Below are 25654 nucleotides of genomic sequence, written 5' to 3'. Positions count from 1 at the left end.
TTCTCTTCCTCTGCATGGAGAGAGCTTGTATGTGATCTAGGCACACACAGGAATTCAAGCAGTTTTAAGTGTCTTCTTTAAAGGTACTACTTCTTTTGACTCTTCAAAGTGAAAGCTGTGATGACTGAGTCTTTTTTATTAATTTTCGTGTTTCTTCCATGTTAGTTACTCTCTCTCAATCTATTTGCATCTTTTCAATTGGGATAAACTGCAGATCCTCTTCTTCCAGGGGAAATGGTGACTCCGCTAAGCTCCAAAACTAAAGTTGGTCACAGAAGTCATTCACCAAGGAAAATTGGCTCAGCAGGGAAAAAAAAAAAATCTAACTTGGAGAAGTGATTTTTTTCCAACTCTCAAAAATACTATTCCAGTAGGTATGTAAGGGAGTAAAAAGAGTCCAGGTTTTCCATACAACCCCCCTCGCCCCCCAAAAAAAGTTCAAGCACAAATTTTTAAAAAAGTAATAATGGGGGAAAGAGACTATTAGGTATGTGATGTTTTTGCTCTTTTATCTCTTGCTACCCAAGATAATGCTCTCTCTCAAAAAAAAAGAAAGAAAGAAAGAAAGAAAATCACCAAATAATACATAGTGATTGTCTACGTGTGATATGTCTACAGATAACATGTCCAGTATCAGTTAAGGGCTTGACATTTAGTAGGTCCTGTGGGTTTTGAGACTTCTAAATAAAATACAATTAAAGATTAACTACCTTACTTGCTATGGAACCTAAGACTTTCTGATCATATGCAGTTATGACAGAACAGTTTATCTACATCTTTTAAGCTGAAAAGGTATGACCACCATACAGCAGCAACCAAGACTCAGATGATACTTTATTCTATGGTTTCTGCACATAATTGAACAAATTACTAATATCCATTCTATATAACTATTATAGGCAGTTCCCAGGTTACAAACAAGAAAGTTTCTATAGGTTTGTTCTTAAGTTGAATTTGGATGTAAGTGGAACAGGTACCTGCTACCTGTATTAGTTTCCATTCATAAGTTTGAAGAGTACATCAGTCAGATGTTTGTAACTCAGGGACTTACTGTAATAGCCTCTGCTTGCAAGTGCAAATTGTACATAAGTTATTAAGTTAGATGATTGTAACTTGGGGACTGCCAGTACTTCATAGAGTCAGAAAGGCTTTAGGTGGTCTTTTTAATAGTAACTTAGCTTGTGAATAAAGCATACCATAAATGATCTAATTATAAAAAACTATTAAGCCACAGGATCAAATATGCTGACTAAAGACACTCTTGCTAACGTGCAGTTCCATCAACCTCATGTTATAGATGCCAAAGCAGCTATAAAGGGAAACTGTCTCCATAACTATGTCTAAGGTTTCACATTATGTGTCATAAAGAAGTTCTATTGTTGAAATTTAAAAATTAAAAAAAAAAATTGTAGTGCCCCAGATAAATGAGGCTAAAAGAATTTGGATTTATTATCAAAGAGACCAAAAAATAACAAATGCTGGTGAGGGCCACCAGTGGTGGCTCACACCTGTAATCCTAGCACTTTGGGAGGCTAAGGAATCTGAGGTTGCTGTGAGCTATGATAACGCTATGGCACTCTACCCAAGGTAAGAGTGAGGCTCTGTCTCAAGAAAAAACAAACCCTCTCCTCCAAAAAAAAAAAAAACAAATGCTGATGAGGATGCAGGGAAAGAGGAATGCTTGCACACTGTGGGTGTGGGTGGGAATGTAAATTAGAATATCCATAATGGAAAACAGTATGGAGGCTCCTCAAAAATCTAAAAATAGAATCACCATGAGTCAACAATTCCACTGTTGGGTATACATAAAAAAAAGAAGTAAATTAGCACATCAGAGAGATATCTATCTACACCATCATGTTTACTGCAGTGCTATTTACAACAGCTAAGAGGGGGAATTAACCTAAGTGTCCATCAATGGATGAATGGATAAAGAGAATGTGGTGTGTTTGTGTGTATGTATATATATACACACACAAGGAGATATGATTCTGCCATAAAAAGAATGAAATCCTGTTATTTGCAACAATATGAATCGAACTGGAGGACCTTAGTGAAATAAGCCAGGCACAGAAAGACAAATGTTTCTTGTTCTCACTTATACATGAGAGCTAAAAAAAAAGGAATCTCGTGGAGTAGCGAATAGAATGATGATTTATGGGAATCTTAGAAGGGTAGTGGGGAGTAGGACATGGAGCAGGGTTGGTTAATGGGTACAAAAATACAGGTAGAGGAGTAAAATCTAGTGTTTGGTTGCACAATAGAGTGACTATAGTTAATGACAACATATTGTGTATTTCAAGATAACTAAAAGATTTGAAATGTCTCCTATACAAAAAATGATAAGTGTTTGAGGTGATGAATACTCCAATGACCCAGATTTGATCAGATTGGAAAGAATGAAGTAAAACTATATCTATAGAGGATATAGTTTTATATTCAGAAATTCCTATGGAATCTACTAAAAAACTATTAAGATTAGGGCAGCGCCTGTGGCTCAGTGAGTAGGGTGCCGGCCCCATATGCCGAGGGTGGCAGGTTCAAACCCAGCCCCGGCCAAACTGCAAAAACAACAACAACAACAACAACAACAAAATAGCCGGGCGTTGTGGTGGGCGCCTGTAGTCCCAGCTGCTCGGGAGGCTGAGGCAAGAGAATCGCGTAAGCCCAAGAGTTAGAGGTTGCTGTGAGACGTGTGACGCCACGGCACTCTACCCGAGGGCGGTACAGTGAGACTGTCTCTACAAAAAAAAAAAAACTACTAAGATTAATAAATATGTTCAGTGTATTTGTAGGATATAGGACACACTACAAAAATCAATTGTATTTCTATGCACTAACAAACACACGATTAAAAAAAGAGATTAATAATTCTACTTATGATAGTATCAAAAAATAAAATACAAACAAATTTAACAAAAGTGGAAAATTTATACTCTAAAAACAAGATGACTGAAAATAATTAAAGCTGCTCAAAAAAAAAAAAATCCCATGTTTATGGATCAAAAGAGTTAACATTAAGAAGGCCATATTGGCACGGTGCTTGTGGCTCAGTGAGTAGGGTGCTGACCCATATACCGAGGGTGGCGGGTTCAAACCCAGCCCCAGCCAAACTGCAACAAAAAAATAGCCGGTGTTGTGGCGGGCGCCTACTGTCCCAGCTACTCAGGAGGCTAAGGCAAGAGAATCGCCTAAGCCCAAGAGCTGGAAGTTGCTGTGAGCTGTGACACTACAGCACTCTACCAAGAGTGACAAAGTGACAAAAATAAATAAAGGCCATATGATTCAAACTGGTCTATATTCAATGCCATACTTAGCAGAATCCCAATCAGTCTTTGGTTATAGAAACCAAAAAAGACATTCACATGGAAATTTCTGGGGACAAAAATTCATATGGAAATTCTAGGTACTCAGAGTCAAAAAAGGCTTGGAGCTCATAGCTCAGTAAGTAGGGTGAAGGCCACATACAACAAGGCTGGCAGGCTCAAGCCTGGCCCAGGCCTGCTACACAGTGACAACTGCAACCAAAAATAGCCGGGCACTATGGCATGTTCCTGTAGTCCCAGCTACTCAGGAGACTGAGGCAAGAAACTTAAGGTTTAAGGTTACTGTGAGCTGTGATGCCACAGCACTCTACCTAGGGTGACATAGTGAGACTCTGCCTCAAAAAAAAGAAAAAAAATCTTAAAAAGGAAGAACAAAGTTCAAAGTTGAAGGAGTCACAATTCCCAATTTGAAAACTTACTACACAAAGCTATAGTAATCAAGATAGCAGAGTACTGGCATAAAGATACATCAAGGTGATAGAACTAAGTAAGAGTCCAGAAATAAACCCTCACACTTAGACTCAGATGATTTGTGACAATGGTGCTGAAATAACTGGATAGAGATGAGCCTCTATCTCACATCACATATAAAAATTAACTCAAAATGGATCAAAGACCTAAATGTAACAGCTTAAACTACAAAACTCTCAGAAAATAATGCAGATGTATATCTTTGTGGCCTTGGATTAAGCAATAATTTATTAATTAAACACAAAAAGCATAAGCAACAACAACAAAAATAGATCAACTGGACTTAATTAACTTTTGTGCTGCAAAGCACATCATCAAAAAAAAAAATCAAAGACAACACATAGACTTGGAGAAAATTTTTACAGATCATTTATCTGGTGTAGGGCTATTAAATAGAATATCTATAGAACTTCTATAATTCAACACAAAGAAACAACTTAATCAAAAATGGTCAAAGGATTTGAAAAGCCATTTCTTCAAAGAAGATACACAAGTGGCCAAAAAGTGTAAGAAAAGATGCTCAACATCATTAGCTATCAGGGAAATACAAATCAAAACCAGTGAGATACCACTTCACATTTAACCAGAATGAACTAAGTGTTGGCAATGATGTAGAGAAACTGGACCTTTATACACTATACTCCTGATGGGAATGTAAAACGGTGTAGCTGCTTTGAAAAACAGGTTAACCAGACATTAAACAAAGAATTACCATACAACCAAGTGATTCTACTCTTAGCTATATATTCAAGAGAACTGAAAACTATGTCCACAAAAACACACATACATAAATATTCACAGCAGCATTATTCATAATAGAACTTTCAAAAAGTAGAAACAACTGTCTATTAATTGATGAATGGATAAATAAAATACAGCATATCTACACAGTAAGAATATTATTAGGTAATAAAAGGAAAACAAAGTACTGATACATTCTACAACATGGATGAACTTTAAAAACATAGCCTAAGTGAAAGAAACCAGTCACAAAAGACCACATACCATATGATTCCACTTTTATGGAACGGCAAATCCACAGAGACAGAAAGTAGATATACCTGCCTAATATTTGGTATGTTTTGCCTAGGGTAAGGGAGGGTGAGTGAAAGTGTGGAGAGTGACTGCTAAGGGGTTCAGAGTTTTGGAGAAGAAGTAAAAAAATGTTCTAAAATTCACTGTGTTGACTGTTGGTATAACTCTATGAAAATACAAAAAACTGCTGAACTGTACATGTTTAAATAGGTAAGTTATTTAGTATGTGAATTATATCTCAATAAAGCTGTTATAAAAATAGTAATGGGACCATTACCAGTAGATCCTGCTAAAAATTATGACACTTATGCTAATTATTTCTCAAATTAGTATCTTCTAAGCCCTGCTAATATTTGGTATATTTCTGACGCTCAGTGATTGACCTGCAGCAACTTATTTGGCCTTGTGTCATCTCAGTAATAGGAAAAGCATATGAATTTGTTCAATATATTTATTATCTATAACATACCTAAAATGGCTAGAAACCATACAGGCAAAAATGCAAGTTGATGAGGCTGTCCAGAAGCTAAGAGTCTGGTGGGGGAGTTCAACAACTAACAGTATACCTGGGTTGAACAATGATAAAAGCTGGGATGAGTATCTGAAAAGGGACACAGAAAACAACCCTTCTGGAGTTCAGCAGAGGGAAGGCTGCCATAGCCAGGATAGAGCCTAATGAGAAATGTCTCTGTTTTAACCTAGCCATTAGCAAATAGTATTAGTATCTTTTTCTGGAATTGCTTCCTCTTCTATATAATGAAGTGGCTGGACTATGTAATAGCTAAAGTTCCCTCAATCTCCAAAGTTCTAATATCAACTTCTAGCTTCAAGTCATTTTGCCAACACTAGATATATGGACAAGCTAAACTGTAAATGGAAAATGGCAAACTGATAGAAAACAAAAGGACAATGCACATTTATTTCAACTTTTTAGACATAGCAACATCTTATCCACCCCCAAGGAAGACAGTCCCTGGAGCATAGCCACTTTTAATATATTTCAGTGAATTGTCAGTGTATTTCCATATGAAACATGCATCTGATGTGCTATCCCCATGAACCAACAGTTGGGCCCAATCTCTACAAACCTTCCTTTTGTAGGTCTAGACTAGGTTATTTAGTCTCCATCTCTCTGTTTGGCCTCATTTAAAAAACTTTAATATCTTTAGTTGAACCTTTAACAGCCCACTTTACCACACACCTCACTCTTCCTTACTGTCACATACACTGCAATTTGGTACACTTATTTGGTTTGCTGGCTTCTACCAGGTTCACACTTTATCGTCAGCCTTACTATTCTAGTAAGAGAAAAGATGAAAAGCCAAATCCAAAGAAAAATTTTTCCCCTACATCCTAGAGCACATACATCTCCCTTTCAATTGAATCTCCACTGTGGTATATGCTAAGAACAGAAATGAACACAAAAAAAGAAATTTTAGAAAGCCTGCTTCAGGAAGAGGTCATAATTAATCTAGTATCATTCTGTTCCACAGTACATGACCACACCTAACTCCAGCCAGTCATCTTGAAACCAGAAGCTGATAATCACTAGAAATGGATCAGTGAACATTCTTTTCCATTAGTAATAAGAGCAAGGCAGAGGTGAAGTAGGGAAAGGGTCTAATCCCCACTGGAAAAGGACTGTAATGTCTTTATCTCACATCAAGTGATAATTCCTAAAAAAATACTTTAGCAAATTTTAACATCATCCTCAAAATCTTTCAGAAGACTTTGGAAGAAATAAAGGTTAGTTCTTTAAAAATTCAAGGTATGAGGCTGGGCGCAGTGGCTCACACCTGGAATCCTAGCACTTTGGGAGGCAGAGGTGCTTAGATTGCCTGAGCTCACAGGTTGGAGACCAGCCTGAGCAAGTCTGAGACTATGCCTCTAAAAACAGCTGGGAGTTGTGGTGGGCACTAGTCTAAGCTACTTGGGAGGCTGAGACAAGAGAATCACTTAAGTCCAAGAATTTGAGGTTGCTGTGAGCTATGACACCATAGCACTCTACGGAGGGAGGGTGACATAGTGAGACTCTGGCTTAGAAAAAAAAAAAAAATTCAAGGTATGAAATTTAAGTATATTTCGCATCCCAAAAGCTAATGAACACTTTTGGTTACTATTTTTTATTGTATCTTATTTTATTAATATATAAATTACATCTCAATTTCCAGAGAATGGAGAACAGTATCTATTACCAAATTACTTATAAAATGCTCTGTTCACAATTAGGGTAAAAGAAATTATAACATCTCTAAATTATTGAGTTATCAACTCTCACAAACTGTCTTTGCCTTCAAATTAATTTTGAGAACATTAATCTAATTTCTCAGATTTGATGGTGGAAAAATAATGATATTCGAGTCAATTGTGACTGTAGCAACAAGGTAAATCCTCTAACTTAAATTTTTCACCTGCAATTATATCAATGATAAAGTCATTTCTAATAAAATAAGTACCAGATTTACACAAACAGTGTTATCCAAAAAAAGTTATCCACAGAAATTACTTCTACTTTAGTTGATTACTATAACTTTTTTTATTACCCGTAAAAAAGAAACAGATGCCACACTGTTTATGTGGAGAGTATAGCACATGAGGGTTCTTAATGAGCCATTCACTTTTTTCCTGTTTGTATCATGTACAGTAAGTATAAACTATATTTAATTCAAGATAAAGCACTTTTCTGTATTTTAACTGATTTTGTTAAGTATAAATATTTTGTATTTATTTTGGTGTTTTTGTATTTGAGTTATAATGGTATGTAAAACTTCCAAAGAAATTTAGTTTTTGAAATGGTACGAAAATCCTTACAGTTTAAAGTAGGGGCTTTCTGAAACTTTGATAATGAATGAAACTTTAATAAATACAAATAGAGTGAACCCACACAGATGTCTTAAGTTTTGGTAAAACTGTAGTTATACTCATTTGAAGCAAAACCAATAACTAGAAAGTAACATTTCTGCATACAAGCTTTAATGAATATCTATTTGAAACACATGAAATGGCAGAGAAATCTCTTTAACAGAGGATACATGCAGTATCACCAGAATGCATAAATTCTAGGAGCACCATGAGAATACATTATCCAAATATTAGAAGAATCTAAATATACTCAGTGCTTAAGAGTCTATTATCCTTTAAGCTAATCAGACTTCTATTAAAGTTTAAGTACAAAAATAGTTTCATGAAATGCCATGAAGGCTATGTTGAACAGTTTGATAAGAATATTTCAGATTGTATATGAAACCCACACATTGTACCCCTTGATTGCACTAATGTACACAGCTATGATTTAACAATAAAAATAAATAAATTAAAAAACAACAAAAAACAAAAATAGTTTCATGAACTGCTAATGTTTATATGTCTGTTCTGAACTCTCACAGCTACTTATCAATATAGTACTGTATTTCTGAGAATCATTAAATTCTAACGAATGAAAACTTTTAGTTTCCAGTATTACATTTTATTACTATATTCCAACAGCACAGGAATACTATAAAAGTAACTATTTCCAAGAGAATTTTAGGTGGTTTTAAATCTTTAAAAACCCTATTATCATTTGTAAGAAGTAACAAGTAAAATTCTATAATTCCACACAGCTAATGCTGTGAAGCAAACATTTCCTGAAATGAGAGAACAAAACCCTCTCCCATATGCATATGCTAATCTGTCAATATACAGCTACTGTGCTTGGTGTATAGCTAATAAATTGTGGGTCTTAAAGGATGCACTGAAGACTTCAGCAAGTCAAGAGTATATGCCTAGCTTAATTTTAGCATGATGTTATCATTTAGATTTAAAAAATAATTTTTTTAGAAATAAGCAATTTAGATAAAATTTAATAACATTTCCCCAAAGAAATGAGTAAGCATTTTATCCTCATGATCTCTTTTATATATATGACTTTTTAAAGCATTTAAATAAGTACACTAAAAAAGGATTAATTCACTGAAATTTAGTGAGAATGTTTTTGCATAGTTTCTGGCAAGGACATAAAACAGTACTATAGCACTTGATCAAGGAGTATTAGCAGCCACTACATTTAAGATTTAATTTAGCAGCATAATTAAAAATCAAAGAAAGTAGTAAATAATTCAAGATAATCTATAGCAGCACTGAATCATATGTAATATAAAAAGCCATAATAACTTAGTAAATAAGTTTTTGAAAAGTTCAAAAGTAATTTTAGAAAGTATTCGTGGATAAAATTATGTCTGGGATTTGTTTTAAAAATAATAAAGCAGTAGGATTAAGTGAGGGTAGAGATCAAACAAGACTGGCTATATTTTTTTCATAACTGCTGAATTGTTAACACTGGGTAATATGTTCACAGGGGTTCATTATAGTATTCTCTCTCAAATATACTGGAAAAATTTTATAATAAAAGGTTTTATTAAAAATGAAAAGTAATAAAAATTTTATTTTTCTAAACCTAAGTAATAACTTTTTAAAAATAAACAAGACTTATGAAGAATACAGAACATTACTAAAATTTTCAAAGCTAAATGAAAATCAGGATCTACTTTTGGCATGTTTATTAACAAATTCATGAGATTTAGGCATAAAATTTGAATTTTAAGAAGCATATAAATGACTTGCTACATAGCTATTACTATAGTCAATTCTTAATTGACTGCCTAGATCACTATTCCCTATCTCCTCCATCTTTTCTTTTTTAATGTATTCTACTGATTTCGTTCCTTATTTACAACAAAATGGGATCAACCAGAACAAAGAAATGCTGGCAAAAATTGTTTTGTTCTTTTTTCTTTTTTGTTTAAATGTGTTGAAAAAGGCAGGCAAAATAAATAGTCTAAATAGGCCTTAAAAATGTAAGATTTTGATTGTGTTCTTTTGTCACTAGAAAAAATATATATATGTTTACTGTGTCAAATTTAAATACAATTTAATTTAATATTTATTCTGTTTTAAATTCCTGAACCACTGATCTTATTTCTACATTGGTCTCCAAAGATAGAAATAGTTATTAACTTTCTGACACAATAATGTGCTTGTGCTAGGAATTTGGCTAAAGTGTACTGTTAATTAACTATAGTACATACTAGGATTAAAGAGGGGAATTGTCATCTCACAGTTGTTTCTGATAAACTATGTGACCAAGGACAACTCACTCACTCGGATTTAGTCACCTCATGTGCCTAAGGCACATGCTTTCAAACTTTGACAATTTACAACATAATTCAGCACATACATATATATGTATATTCCTGAAACAGTTTCTACTCTTTTTTGTTTGTTTGTTTGTTTGTTTAGCAGGTGCAGGCTGGGTTCAAACCTACCAGCCCTGGAGCATGTGGCCAGCCCCCTAACCAATGAGCTACAGGTGTCCAGCCAACAGTTTCTACTCTTAATGTGAGTTTTAGTCTGATGTTTTCTATTTGGTTTTATTATATTTCATTTTTCAGTATGCCATGAATAATCTAAGCTAATTTAAAACTATCTCGTCTGGGGTCTTTGCGATATTCGGATATTCTGCAAATCTGATAAAATAAATCTGTAAAACAATCTGTTGCTTCAGGTGGAAATCTTGATTTTGGTCAAGAAACTAGTTAAATATTGATTAAGGGCAACTAATATAAAAGCAAAACAATTTATAGAATGTCTTCTAAACTGCCATAGTTAGTATTTTTATGATAATAAGAACACTCTAAGGTCATTATGCCTTTAACTTAGTTAAAAGCTTAAATTGACCTGCTAAGTTATATTTTCAGATCTCTCTCAGATATCTTCATGGCTAGTCTACAAATTCCAGTAGTCAAAGAAGCTCTATCTTCAAGTCAAAGTAATTGGTGTTAGACTCCTAAAAACACAGAAAAATCAGTAGGAGAAAACCAATTCCAGGTAGTAACTCCAAATCCTAAGGATTAGCAAAATAGTAATAAATACTTAGAAAACTTTAGGTGGATAACTAAACTAGAAATAGCTTTTATAAATATTGAATATAAAAATTTTAATTCTAAATGCTACAGTATTCAATGCAGATGGCTCAATTTAAGTGTCAGCCGAAGAAATCAAGTATATAATTATGATCAGTTGCAGTTAAGTCTATTTATTAAATGCCTGTGTTAAATATAATTTAACAAGAAGGAAATTTACCCTCAATATAAGTCAAGTATTTGTAAAAGCTGCATTCTGATAACATCACTCTTTGATTGTAATTGCATATTTTAAGAGTGAATGTTTAACAAATCAATGTGAACATACAGTCTTCAGATTGGGAGAACTAAAATTTTTCATGTATTTAGTCATCTTTATAGCTACAAAGAAGTTATGTTCATATTTCAATAAAGCATGAAATACATAACTCTAAAATATTAACTATTTTATGCAAAATTATCATTTTTAAGTAACAAATTAGAATAGCCTCATGATCAAATAGTCTTTCCCTGTTCATTGCAAAAAAAAAAAAAAAAAAAAAACCTTACCCAGGTTTTTCTTCTTCCTCATCCTGACCATGAGTTCCCCCAATGTTAACCTCTAATAATGTTTAATCTTATGCCCCTAATAGTCAACAGATTTCAATTAAAATTCTCATGAGAAAGAGTTTGGAATGAATATCTCACTTCATAATTCTTAATAAGCCAAAGAATTTGATTTTTTAAAAAACTAGTCCCCCAAAGAAAAAGAAAACTGTCCTCTTAATTTTAACTAAAAGTAGTGGAAAGTTTCCACATGAGAATAAAAATTAACTTTAAGACAGATGACGGATAGGTGTTTGTTTTACATTTGCATTACTGCAATTTCATAGACTTCCTTACATCCTAAAAATACCACAGTAGGCCAGTAATTAATGTAACTGGTTTAAAACACACTTAGGATAAGCTGTAATCTTTCCAGAATATCAAAGTCTTTTAAAATTCAGAAGCAAGTGAAAAATTATCTTCTGGAAGTCACGTATAGAGATAAATCTGCCATTTATACATTAATAAATTCATGCTAAAAGTTACTCCACAGTTTTCCTTCTGTGAAATCATACCACCTCTACATAAAGCTTAATTTCAAAGTGTGAAACCTATTTTTAAAAATTACAACTTATAATCTTTAAGAACATACATGAAAATGGAAACAAAGTTAACAAAGGGGGACTTTGTAAGGGATGCATTAAAAAATAGGTAAAAGCAATTTACAATATTTTGTTTCACTGAAAAATTGTTTGTGTTGTGTCATAATTAGCTCCATAAAAGGAAATATTCATTCCTGTCCGTCTAGGTAACTATCAGCTTTAAATTCATAAAATTTTTCTGTATTTCCTCTTTGAGGTTTAATAGAAGCAGTAAAAAAAACAGTCTGACCTAGAGTTTTCACTCAAAGGTTCTAACTACAAGAGTTCCTGAAACCAAGCAAATTTCCATATTTATGCACTTTACTGAATCATGATTGCTGAATTGAATCTGTACCTATGTGAAAATGGCAATGCATTCTGAGTTGGTTCAGCCCTTGGCTCTGCGTTCTGTGTCACATCAGGCGTCCTTTCATCATCCGTCCCATTGATACTTTCTGGTGTTAAAGGAGACTGAAGATCCCCGCCTGCTGATTCCTTTAAAAAAGGGGTGGGGAATGAAAAAAGAGTTATGTTTTTGTTAAAGTACACAGTTTCATCTTAAAGTTAAAACTGACTTTGATTTGTGCTTACTAATGAGCCAAATTTCAATTGAAATTTGAGTCAAAGACGTAAAAAATAAAATTTGAAAGGGAAACAATCTTTTGAAGCACAGCAACTTATAAGAAAACTCAGTGAACCATGCATAGCACTATTTAGAAATGTACTTTCAAAGAACTGAAAAATATTTGGGTTTATATATAAGTAACAAATTTGTCAGAAAAAAGATATTCAAAGAATTATACTATGTTTCAGAAGAAAAAGATGACAAAAATGTAAAATGTGATTTGATTTGATTCTGGAGGAAGAAGATAACAGAAGGGTACAGTAGAAGAAAATGAGGAGAAAGGCAAAAGGGACAATGAAATCTGCAATAAGTGGGCGGCGCCTGTGGCTCAGTGAGTAGGGCGCCGGCCCCATATACTGAGGGTGGTGGGTTCAAACCCAGCCCCGGCCAAATTGCAACAAAAAAATAGCCGGGTGTTGTGGTGGGCGCCTGTAGTCCCAGCTATTCGGGAGACTGAGGTGAGAGAATTGCCTAAGCCCAAGAGCTGGAGGTTGCTGTGAGCTGTGACACCACAGCACCCTACCGAGGGCAACAAAGTAAGACTCTGTCTCTATAAAAAAAGAAATCTGCAATAAGTTTTAATTTTTTTTTAATCTGTTCCACCTACTTTTCAATTTCCATACAGTCACTTGGAAGAACAATCAGAAATGCCTCTGTAACATATTATGCATAATGACCTTAGTGCCTTTCAGCTTTTCTTGTCTGGTACTCATAATGTGAAATTACACAAAGTTTTTTGTCTTATTTCTACTTTTAATTAAGATTTGCCTTTCAAAGTAAATTTAATTTATCCCCTCTGTAAAACAAATGGAATTTAAAATGAAGTTCAAGCTGACACTTGGTCTTTGTGTCTGCCATCATTAGATTATTCAAAGTTGATATTAGCAATCAGAATGAGGATTCATTTGATAAACCTATTAAGTAGAAGAAGTCCTAGCACCAGATTGCTAGAGGGTAGCACCCTATGATCCCTGAGCAATGAAACTTCACAACTAAAGTATTAGTCTTTCTTAAGGAAGAAAATAAAAATACAAGTGTCCAACAGGGGAGTGGTGAGGAATGGTCATAATTTGTCAACTTGAAAGAATGCAAGATTTCCTCAAAAACAAGATGAACATAGGGCAATGTGGGAAAATGCTTACATCAGAAAAAAATGTGAAAATATAAAGCCATGTCTAGATATGGTAATTGATATGCTTTACATTTAAAATATTGTACATGAAGCATAAAAATATATGAAAAATATCTATGTGGTAAAACTTTCTTTTTTGAGACTTCTGGTTTTATATTGCTATATGTATTTTATTTCAAAATTATATAAGCTATTAAATATCAAAAGGATGTTTCTTAATTCCATATTGTCACTTAAACACTTTTCAATGATGAGTGAAACTTCTATTTTAACCTTTAATTTCATTCTTATTGTATCTTTTTGTTTCTATTAACTCACAGTAAATGCATGAATAAAGTGTACAGGATAATATGACAACATAACATTGTTTCACAACAAAGTCGAATCCTACAAAGTAAATAATAAAAACAGAATCCACAAAGCAACTTATTCTTTGTCATTTATGAACCATATAAATTAGCCAGAAAAAGTTTAAGCAGCCAGTACGAAACAATAAGCTTATTATTTTTGATATTAATAAGTCAGGCCTATCTTTCTCCGAAACAGGCCAAATGAAACTAAAATGATACTTTTGGTAGACTGTCCAATCTGCTAAACAGTTAAACTGGCCAAGATTTGATTCAGTAGCAATACTTTAACATTACTTAGTTAAAGTGAAAGGGAATAACCAGGGTTAGCAACTAAGGATTAACTCGGAGATTTGCTGACATCAGTTAACAAGAGTGTACAGGGCAAAAACAAAGATCAAAAGAGAAGAGGAGAGGAGTAGCAATTTGATTCCTGGTTCTTACTAAATCCTGGGGACAAACATGCCTGTCGCTTCAGGGGTAAAATAAAGAGCAGGAGAGGCTGGTGGCAGAGGGCCCAAGGAGACTACAAGTGTTGTAAGCTACTGAAATAGGAAGGCAACTTAAAGAGAGAAGGGAGGGGAGGAAGAAAGGGACGGAGGCTGCAACAATACCAACATCTCAATGCAGCAAATTTTTCTTCAGAAAACTTGAATATTAGCTATATTTAATAAAAGTATATTTAGTTTTCCTAAGTCATTATATCTAAAATGAAAAACAGAATACCATCTAACATTTGTTTTAAAAATAAAATTAGTATTTGCTCATAGGAGTAAGAAAAAGTTCCAAAGATCATAAGGGCATAAAAAGAAAAGGAAACTCCCTTTTCCTAACTTCACAGGTAGTCAAAAGTGTTTTGTAAAACCTTCCCAAAATTTTACATATGCTAAAAATAGCACTGTGGAACTTGCTTTTTACTTAACATATTCTAAACATTTGGTTCTTTTTTAATCTAAATTTTGTGCAATTTCCTAAACATCCACCTTTAGTTATCCTTTTAAAAAACCCTAACTCCTTCTACAAAATATTTTATATCTTCAGATCAAACATTAAAATAAAAAATTTGGGCTGGGCGCCTGTAGCTCAGTGATTAGGGCACTGGCCACACAGACAGAGGCTAGCAGGTTCAAGTCCCGCCCGGGCCTGCTAAACAATAATGACAATTGCAACAAAAAAAATAACTGGGCATTGTGGCAGGCGCCTGTAGTCCCAACTACTAGAGAGGCTGAGGCAAGAGAATCGCTTAAGTCCAAGAGTTTGAGGTTGCTGTGAACTGTGACACCATAGCAATCTCTCTACATAGTGAGACTGTCTCAAAAATAAAAAAATAAGAAAATTAAATACTTGACAGCATATTTATTAATTATAAACTTCTGAAAAAAGGGTAATTTTCTCTTTAGAAAGAGATTCTTATGCTAACATGGCTGGTCATTTCTATAGTAAATGTTCAAGGGATAATAAAGTTATCAAATAATATCTTCTTTGATATATATGTGTGTACAAATATATGTAATATGTATACCAAAGTCAATAAGAAAAACGAAAAAAAGCAAACAATAAAATGTAAAATATAAACAGATCTAGTGAACCTTTCTATTGCCTTTACATCCTTATTTTGAGAAAAATAAAACCACTCACAATTCATTTTGTTTTGGGGAAACTCCCCACACCACACAATCTGTGACTCACACCTGTAACTTAGCACTCCGGGAGGCCGAGGCGGTGGATTGCCTGAGCAAAAGCACAACCCTGTCTCTAAAAACAGCTGGGCGTTGTGTTGGGTGCCTGTAGTCCCAGCTACTTGGGAGGCTGTGACAAGAGAATCGTTTCAGCCCAAGAGTTTGAAGTTGCTGTGAGGTGTGATGCCACAGCACTCTACAGAGGGTGACAAAGTGAGACTGTCTCAAAAAAAAAGAAAAAGAAAAAACGAACAACCAAAAAACCCCAACAATCTGTAAGCAGAAAAAGAAAATGACAAATTCAAGAAAAAAATACATTTTTTGAATTAAAATCTGAGCGTATGAAGGAAATCAGCACTAACAAATAAGCACAGATGTAAGATTCAGGAAGTGCTTCTTAATAATTCTTTCTTCCAATCCATTTATAAAGTAGCAAGAAAAGCAAAAACTAGGAATATTCTGAAACACATGAAAAAGAAATTACCTTGGCCAACTACCCAGGAAAAGCCTCCAGGGTGGTGTCACCACACCATTCTGTAGCTGAGGGGAGGTGGGGAGGTCCAGTAAACACTATCCTACCCATGCACCAAATACTGCGACCATCTACCATTTAATTCCAATAAAGCCTAGAATTGGAATTCCTGCTATAGTTTCATCCTTGTTGGCTTAAGTAAAACAGGGCCCTCTCTTTATTATTTAATAAACATTTCCCTGCTTTATACCTAAAGAAAGATGAGAACACCACTCTTTACTGAGCAGAGGCACTGACAGGAAAAACTGGGGCAGAAAGTGATGATTTTAAATTGTCATGGCAGTGGGAATAGAAGGAAATGGAAAGAGACCTGAAGAACAAAAGGATAGGTAAAGGAAGATGAGCCAAGATCTCAGGCATGCAGCTCCTTATCTTGTGGTCACTATCCAGAGCTACAATCTTTAAAATTCCATTTTCTGACAACCACAGAAATTCATGTCTCTGACTCTCTGGATTAACTCAAGCTCTTTCTTCCCTGTGTAAAATGTACCAGCCCAGTGAGGGCCAGGGGGTTAATCATCTCCACTCTGTTGGCATATGTAGCACCCACCAGCTGCATTAAACTCTTGCCAAAAGTCAGCTGTATTTGTCTCAAACTTCTCTATGCTAACTGTATATAATTATATAAATAAATTAAACATTATGTAAACTAATGAGATTTGAATGAAAAACTAAAGTGGTTATTTTAATGAAAACCAAGCTAAATCCTTTGAAATGATTAAAAGGTAAATGGATAAAAATTAAAATAAAACCCACAAATGAATTAGATATATACTTATGTAATATGTATAATATGCTATCATAGGACATCAGAAAAATGACATAAAAGTCTATGAATAGAAGTAGCATACTCAGATTTCTTTGCAAGTATCAAGGTTTAGCTGTATCTAAAAGAAAAAAAAAAAACCCTGGAAATGACAATTAACTGTCAGTATAGTTTATGCAAGAAAGACGGTATGGGTGTGGCTCAAGGAGTAGGGCGCCGGTCCCATATGCCGGAGGTGGCAGGTTCAAACCTAGCCCCGGCCAAAAACAAAAACAAAAACAAAAAAACAAAAAAAAAAAAAAAAGAAAGACGGTATGGGATTCCAATCAACAAGTCATAGTCAAAGGTGATACACCAAAATACTGGTGAATAATGACTTATTGTTGAATTTCAATTCATAAATTATTTTTATTTATTTGGGAGGGGGACAGAGGCTCTCACTTTGTCACCCTTCGTTGAGTGCCATGATGTAATAGCTCACAGCAACCTCAAGTGATCCTCTTGCCTCAGCCTCCTGAGTAGCTGGGATTAAGCACATGTTATGATGCCTGGCTCCGTTTTTTTTTTTTTTTCTATTTTTAGTAGAGACAGGGTGTCATTCTCGCTTGGGCTAGTCTCAAACTCCTGAGCTCAAGCAATCCACATGTCTCAGCCTCTCAGAGTGGTAGGATTACAGGTGTCAGCCACTACGCTTTGCCCTAACTCATACATCTTAAAGTAAGAATCTTTTTGAAAAAACTTCTCACATAGGCTTGGCGCCTGTGGCTCAAGAGGCTAAGGCACCAGCCACATACACCTGAGTTGGCTGGTTCGAATCCAGCCCGGGCCCACCAAACAACAATGATGGCTGCAACCAAAAAACAGCCGGGCATTGTGGCAGGTGCGTGTAGTCCCAGCTACTTGGGAGACGGAGGCAAGAGAATTGCTTGAACCCAGGAGTTGGAGGTTGCTGTAAGCTGTGATGGCACGGCACTGTACCCAGGGTGACAACTTGAGGCTCTGTCTCCAAAAAAAAAAAAAAACTCCTCACATTGACTTCTTTGATTAACTGATCAACTACTAGTTTTGATTTCAGTAAGAGGATTTGTGCTATAAAACCTCCTGTCTTCCTGCTCGGTGCCTGTAGTTCAGTGAGTAGGGCACCAGCCACATACACCAAGGCTGGTGGGTTGGAGTCCGGCCTGGGCCTGCTAAAACAACGACAACTGCAACCAAAAAATAGTGGGGTGTTGCTGGCAGGCACCTGTAGTCCTAGCTACTTAGGAGGCTGACATAAGACAATCACTAAAGCCCAGAGATGGGAGGTTGCTGTGAGCTGTAATGACACAGCACTCTACTGAGGGGAACATAGTGAGACTGTCTCAAAACAAACAAACAAACAAACAAAACTCCTGTCTTCCTAATCCATCCCATTCTTTTTCTCCCTGCTCTTCAACTCCACCAACACCTGGCACAATCTCTTAACCATCTCCTATTATTCTACCTTTATCAAACTCTTTCTGGCTTTGTTTCTTTGCCTACTAAGCCAAGTGTAACCATAGCTCCAAAGCCTAAGAAAGAAGTGGCTAACTTGGCTCGGCACCTATAGCTCAAGCAGCTAAGGCGCCAGCCACATACACCAGAGCTGGAGGGTTCGAATCCAGCCCGGACCTGCCAAACAACAATGACAACTACAAAAAATTAGCTGGGCATTGTGGCAGGCACCTGTCGTCCTAGCCACTTGGGAGGCTGAGGTAAGAGAATCGCATAAGCCCAGGAGTTGAGGGTTGCTGTGAGCTTTGACGCCATAGCACTCTACCCAGGGCAACAGCTTGAGACTTTGTCTCAAAACAAAACAAACAAACAAACAAAAGAAGTGGCTAACTTAAGACCTGACTCTTTTCATAACAAGTCTTTAGGGATGTGAATGGTTTGTCCACCAGCAATGCTTCTCTAACCTTGAAATGACACAATACTTGGGTCCATCTCAGACCTACTAAATCAGAAACTCTAGGGGTGGGACTCAGCATTTTGAGTTATAATGAGTCCTCCGGGAATTCTGATGCACAATTTATACAATTTAGACATCTGTTATTTTTCTTTTTTTTTTGAGACAGAGCCTCAAGCTGTCGCCCTGGGTAGAGTGCTGTGACATCACAGCTCACAGCAACCTCCAACTCCTGGCTTACGCTATTCTCTTGCCTCAGCCTCCCAAGTAGCTGGGACTACAGGTGCCCAACACAATGCCTGGTTATTTTTTTGGTTGCAGTCGTCACTGTTGTTTGGCGGGCCCAGGCTGGATTTGAGCTACAGGCGCCAAGCCGACATCTGTTATTTTTCTAGATAAGTTTCTGGCACATAACAGTTAAGACTTTACATCATCTTTACTATTACAACTATTACCAACAGTTGTTAACATTTATTGAACATTTACCATATGCTAAGCACTTTCTGATCCTCAATTCTCACAATAGCCCTAATAACATATTTTTCTTACTGCCATTTTACAGATAAATAGTAATTTGCTTGAGTTCAGAAAACTAGTAAAAGTTGAAGCCCACATTATTAACCATGACCTGACATTGTCATTATTGTACTAATTCCTTTCCAAAGTCCTGTAAGATAATTAATGTAATATTCATGTTACAGGGGTATAAACAACTTTCCCAAGATCATAGAACAACAGAACAAGAATTTGTGTGTAAGTTTGTCCAACTTGAAAACTCAGGCTTTTTTTGGGGGGGGCGGGGAGGCCAGGATCCTACTCTGTTGACCTAAGTTGGGTGCAGTGGCACAATCATAACTCACTGCAACTTCGAACTCCTAAGCTAAAGCAATCCTCCTGGCCTCAGCCCACCACATCTGGTTAATTTTTTTCATTTTTTGAAGAGACAGGGTTTTGAATATCTGGCCTCAAGTGAGTGCCCTGCCTCTGCCTCCCTAAGGGCTGAGACTGCCTGTGTGAGTCACTATGCCCTGCCAGAAAATTCATACTCTTAACCAGCAATTTATACCTCCCTCAAATAAAAACAAAAGCTATGACCAATTAAGTATCTACTATTGTTGATTATCCCATTTGACCTATTATTGATTAATTATCCCATGTGACCTTCCTTTTGCTGAATTCCCGAGTAGTACTCTATTCTTCAGGTACATCTTAATTTAGCAGACTGGCTTAAACAAGTGGAATCAAGCTGTGTGTTTTAGGTAAGACCAGGAGTGGCCAAAGGTCATGCAATGCAAACTAAAACAGAAACATTAGGGGTTACCACCAAAAAAGGAAGAAAAGAATAAAAAATAAAAGGAATACTCTTTAAAAATGATCAACTCTGGCTTCTGTACATTAAATTAACTATCAAACTTCAAATGTTTTGAAAAGATGAATCAAAGTCCATATTTTTTGGCTTTTGGCTCTCAAATACTGATGAGCTTAAGGTATTACTTTTGCTAGAAACAGGGTCTCTGTTGCCCAGGCTGGAGTTCAGTGGGGTGATCATAGTTCAATGTAATGTGACCCCAAATTCCTCAGCTCCACCCCACCCTGCCTGTAGCCCCCAACTATCCACCCAGTAGCTTCGGCTACAGGCACACCCACCTTTTTTTTTTTTTTTTTTTCCTGGAGATACAGTCTTGCTATCTTTTCCAAGGGAGTCTCAAGGGATCTTCCTCCCTTGCCTTAAGCCTCCCAAAGTGCTGGGATTACAGGCATGAGCCACAGCACTCAGCACTCAAACCAGACAACCTTAAACTGTTTCCCTTGCCCTGCTTTGTCTTTCCCATGGCAACTCCAATAAAGGCTCTCCTTCAGTACTTGCTCCTACTTGCTGCCTTCTTGACCACTGAGGCTTTGTCTGTTTCTAGGACCTGTGAGTGTAATAAACTTTGTTTTCCCAAGCCTCTGCCATGAGTATTCCTGTGGCCATATTTGACTAACCCTTATATAAAACAATAAACTAGCTCGGCGCCTGTAGCTCAGTGGTCAGGGCACTGGCCACATACACCAGGGCTGGTGGGTTTAAATCTTGGCCTGGGCCTGCTAAACGACGACAGATACAATAAAAAAAATAGCTGGGCATTGTGGCGGGCGCCTGTAGATACTTTAGAGGCTGAGGCAAGAGAATCACCTAAACCCAAGAGTTTCAGGTTGCAGTGAGCTGTGATGCCACAGCACTCTACTGAGGGTGACATACTAAGACTCTGTCTCAAAAAATAAAATGAAATAATAAAATGAAATAAAATAATAGACCAGACAACTTAAACTTTACCTTAGAACTGAAAACAATGTAACCTAAACATCTGTACCGATATTGATTGGAAATTAAAATATAAATATGTATATATGTGTATATATACAAAAAGTATCTATTAACGGGAGTGGGGTGGGGGGGAGGAGCAAGATGGCAGCCGAGTAACAGCTTCCTTGCAACTAGGCATGGTGAGACTGAGGAGAGAAGACCCAGGCATCTCTGGCTGGTGGGATCTGCCCAGAAACATCCCTTTGGGGGCACAGGGAGTCGGCAAGAGACTTCTGGACCCCATGAGGAGGATAAAAGCCACAAGAGAACTGCCAAGTGGTTGTGTGTGTTCGTTCCGTATAATCTGGCTGGCAGCTGTCAGTACAGTAGCAGTGAGATTGCAAACTGGAAAGGCCTTACCTGTGAGCTGTTTGGTATTTTTTGGACTTGGAACTGAATTGAACTATCTTGGGAGAACTTGGGCAAGAATGTGGAGAACTTTAAGTGTTGTCTAGGGCCCCAGACTGAGCCACTGAGCCCAGTGGAGCTAATAATGTTCAGCTGTGGGCCACGCGGAGCCATTGTGGGAGAACTGCTCTGGCAAGTTCTGCCCTTGCTCAGGGTCACAGAGCAAGGATCAGCCAGAGCAAGTAATCTAGTGACTGAGCAGCCTAAAGGCAGGGACTGAGATTCCTGACAGTCTTGGCCCTCAAGGGCATAAAGTGAGACCAGGTTTGGCACACAGGGACTCACTGAAACCCTAGTCAAGAGGCATGGTAACTTAAAGAGCAAGAGGAAGTAAAAGAAAAATTAGGGCAAGGAATCAGAAAAAAGAAAACACTCATGAGGAAGAATCAGCAGAAAAATCCTGGCAACATGAAAAACCAGTCCAGAGCAACTCCCACAGGGGACTGTGAGGTAGTACTGCAGGATTCCACCTATAAAGAAATGTTAGAAATGACAGAAAGGGAATTTAGAATACACATGATGAAAACAATAAAGGAAAGATAGAAAGAATGAAGGAAACTGCTGACAAAGTGGAAAATAACCAAAAGAAAATCCAAAAACAGAATCAAATAAGAGATGAACAAGGGTGGCACCTGTGGCTCAAAGGAGTAGGGTGCTGGCCCCACATGCTGGAGGTGGTGGGTTCAAACCCAGCCCCACCCAAAACTGCAAAAAAAAAAAAGAGAGAGATGAATGATATGAAGAACATAGAAAGGATATAGCAGAGCTGAAGGAACCAAGACAGTCAATTAGGGAACTTAAAGATGCAATAGAAAGTATCAACAACAGATTAGACTATGCAGAAGAAAGAATCTCAGAGGTAGAAGACAAAGCACTTGAGATAACTCAGATAGTTAAAGAGGCAGAAAAGAAGAGAGAGAAAGCAGAACATTCACTGACAGAATTATGGGACTTTATGAAGTGTTCAAACATACCAGTTATAAGTATCCCAAAAGGGGAAGAAGAATGTCCCAGGGGAATGGAAGCCATACTAGAGAATATTATAAATGAAAATTTTCCAAATATCACCAAAGTTTCTGACACACTCCTTTCAGAGGGATATCGGACTCCAGGCTGCCTCAACTCTAACGGAGCTTCTCCAAGACACATTGTGATGAACCTGTTCAAAGTCAAGACAAAAGAAAAGATTCTTCGAGCTGCCAGGTGTAAGCGCCAGTTGACCTATAGGGGCAAATCCATCAGGATGACTGCAGACTTCTCTAATGAAAGTTTACAAGCAAGAAAACAATGGTCATCTACCTTTAATCTACTTAAACAGAACAATTTCCAGCCAAGAATTTTATATCCTGCTAAGCTAAGCTTTAAAATTGATGGAGAAATCAAATCATTTACTGATATGCAAACATTGAGGAAATTCACCGTAAGACCAGTTCTACAGGAAATACTTCAACCTGTTCTACACACTGACCATCAGCACAATGAATCAACAGCAAAGTAAGAACTCAGAAATTAAAGGACAGAACCTAACTTACACACTGATGCAAAAGATAAAACTAAGCAATGCACTCTCACAAAATAAGATGAATAGAACACTATCATACTTATCAATTATCTCAATAAATGTTAATGGCTTGAATTCACCACTGAAGAGGCACAGATTGGCTGACTGAATTAAAAAACACAAGCCATCCATTTGCTGTCTGCAGGAAACACACCTAGCTTCAAAAGACAAATTAAAACTCTGAGTCAAGGGTTGGAAGACAATTTTTCAGGCAAATGGAATTCAGAAGAAAAGAGGAGTTGCAATCTTATTTTCAGATACATGTGGATTTAAAGTAACTAAAGTCAAAAAAGACAAAGATTGTCACTTTATATTAGTCAAGGGAAAAATACAACAAGAAGACGTTTCAATTCTAAATATTTATGCACCCAATTTAAATGTTCCCAGATTCTTGAAACAGACCTTACTCAGTCTGAGCAATATGACATCTGATAATACCATCATAACAGGGGACTTTAACACTCCTCTTACAGAGCTGGACAGATCCTCTAAACAGAAATTAAACAAAGATATAAGAGATTTAAATGAGACCCTAGAACAACTGTGCTTGACAGATGCATATAGAATACTCCATCCCAAAGATAAAGAATATAGTGGCGCCTGTGGCTCAAGGAGTAGGGCGCAGGTCCCATATGCCAGAGGTGGCGGGTTCAAACCCAGCCTCGGCCAAAAATCACAAAAAAAAAAAAAAAAAAAAAGAATATACATTCTTCTCATTGCCCCATGAAACATACTCCAAAATTGATCATATTCTAGGACACAAAACAAACCTCAACAGAGTCAAAAGAATTGAAATTTTACCTTGTATCTTCTCAGACCGTAAGGTAATAAAGGTGGAACTCAACTCCAACAAAAACATTCAACCCCATACGAAGGCATGGAAATTAAACAACCTTCTGTTGAATGACAATTGTGTGCAGGAAGAAATAAAAGATGAAATCATTAACTTCCTTGAGCATAACGACAATGACGACACAAGCTACCAAAAGCTGTGGGATACTGCAAAAGCAGTTCTGAAAGGAAAATTTATCGCTTTAGATTCCTACATTTGAAAAACAGAAAGACAGCGCATCAACAAATTCACAAGCCATCCTATGGAATTGGAAAAAGAAGAACATCTAAGCCTAAATCCAGCAGAAGAAAAGAAATATCCAAAATTAAATTGGAAATCAATGAAACTGGAAACAAAAGAATCATTCAGAAAATTAATGAAACAAGAAGTTGGTTTTTGTTTTAAAATAAATAAAATAGACAAATCTTTGGCCAGACTAACTAGAAATAGAAAAATAAAATTTCTAGAAACCTCAATCAGAAATGATAAAGGGGAAATAAGAACTGATGCCACAGAGATACAAGAGATCATCTCTGAATACTACCAGAAACTCTATGCCCAGAAATTTGACAATGTGAAGGAAATTGAATCAATATTTGGAATCATACCCTCTGCCTAGACTTAGCCAGGAAGAAATGGAGCTCCTGAACAGACCAATTTCAAGCACTGAGATTAAAGAAACAATAAAAAAAGCTTCCAACCAAAAAATGCCCTGGTCTAGATGGCTTCACACCAGAATTCTATCTATCTCTTCAAGGAAGAGCTTATTCCTGTACTGCAGAAATTATTCCAAAAAAATGAGGAGAAGCAATCTTCCCCCAACACATTCTACGAAGCAAACATCACCCTGATACCAAAACCAGGAAAAGACCCAAACAAAAAGGAGAATTTCAGACCAATTTCACTCTTGAATATAGAGCAAAAATTCTCAATAAAATCCTAGCCAACAGATAACAGCTTATCATCAAAAAAGTCATACAGCATGATCAAGTAGGTTTCATCCCAGGGATGCAAGGCTGGTTTAATAAATGCAAGTCCATAAACGTTATCCATCATATTAACAGAAGTAAAAACCAAGACCATATGATCCTCTCAATAGACGCAGAAAAAGCATTCGATAAAATCCAGCATCCTTTTCTAATTAGAACACTAAAGAGTATAGGCATAGGTGGCACATTTCTGAAACTGATTGAAGCTATCTATGACAAACCCACAGCCAATATTTTACTGAATGAAGTAAAACTGAAAGCTTTTCCTCTTAGAGCTGGAACCAGACAAGGTTGTCCTCTGTCACCTTTACTATTCAACATAGTGCTGGAGTTCTAGCCAATACAATTAGGCAAGACAAGGAAATAAAGGGAATCCAAATGGGAGCAGAGGAGGTCAAACTCTCCCTCTTTGCTGATGACATGATCTTATACTTAGAGAACCCGAAAGACTCAACCACAAGACTCCTAGAAGTCATCAAAAAATACAGTAATGTCTCAGGATATAATATCAATGTCCAGACGTCAGTAGTCTTTGTATACGCCAATAACAGTCAAGATGAAAGGCTAATTAAGGACACAACTCCCTCCACCATAGCTTCAAAGAAAATGAA

At 36.5% G+C, this 25654-nt stretch overlaps 1 protein-coding gene across 3 annotated transcripts in view; it reads right to left on the bottom strand.

The window, feature by feature from the left end:
* Nucleotides 1–25654, bottom strand: part of HOMER1 (homer scaffold protein 1) — a 154485-nt gene that overhangs the window by 51803 nt on the left and 77028 nt on the right. For all 3 annotated transcript variants that reach the window (XM_053587700.1, XM_053587706.1, XM_053587704.1), the window contains exon 5: nt 12254–12393. In XM_053587700.1, the coding sequence (XP_053443675.1) occupies nt 12254–12393 (140 nt within the window). The remainder of the gene's footprint in view (nt 1–12253; nt 12394–25654) is intronic.

The sequence above is a fragment of the Nycticebus coucang genome, chromosome 1, assembly GCF_027406575.1.
Source record: "Nycticebus coucang isolate mNycCou1 chromosome 1, mNycCou1.pri, whole genome shotgun sequence".
NCBI classification, from domain to species: domain Eukaryota; kingdom Metazoa; phylum Chordata; class Mammalia; order Primates; family Lorisidae; genus Nycticebus; species Nycticebus coucang.
Note: the sequence above shows the minus strand (reverse complement) of the source record. Positions and strands in the feature narration are given on the sequence as shown.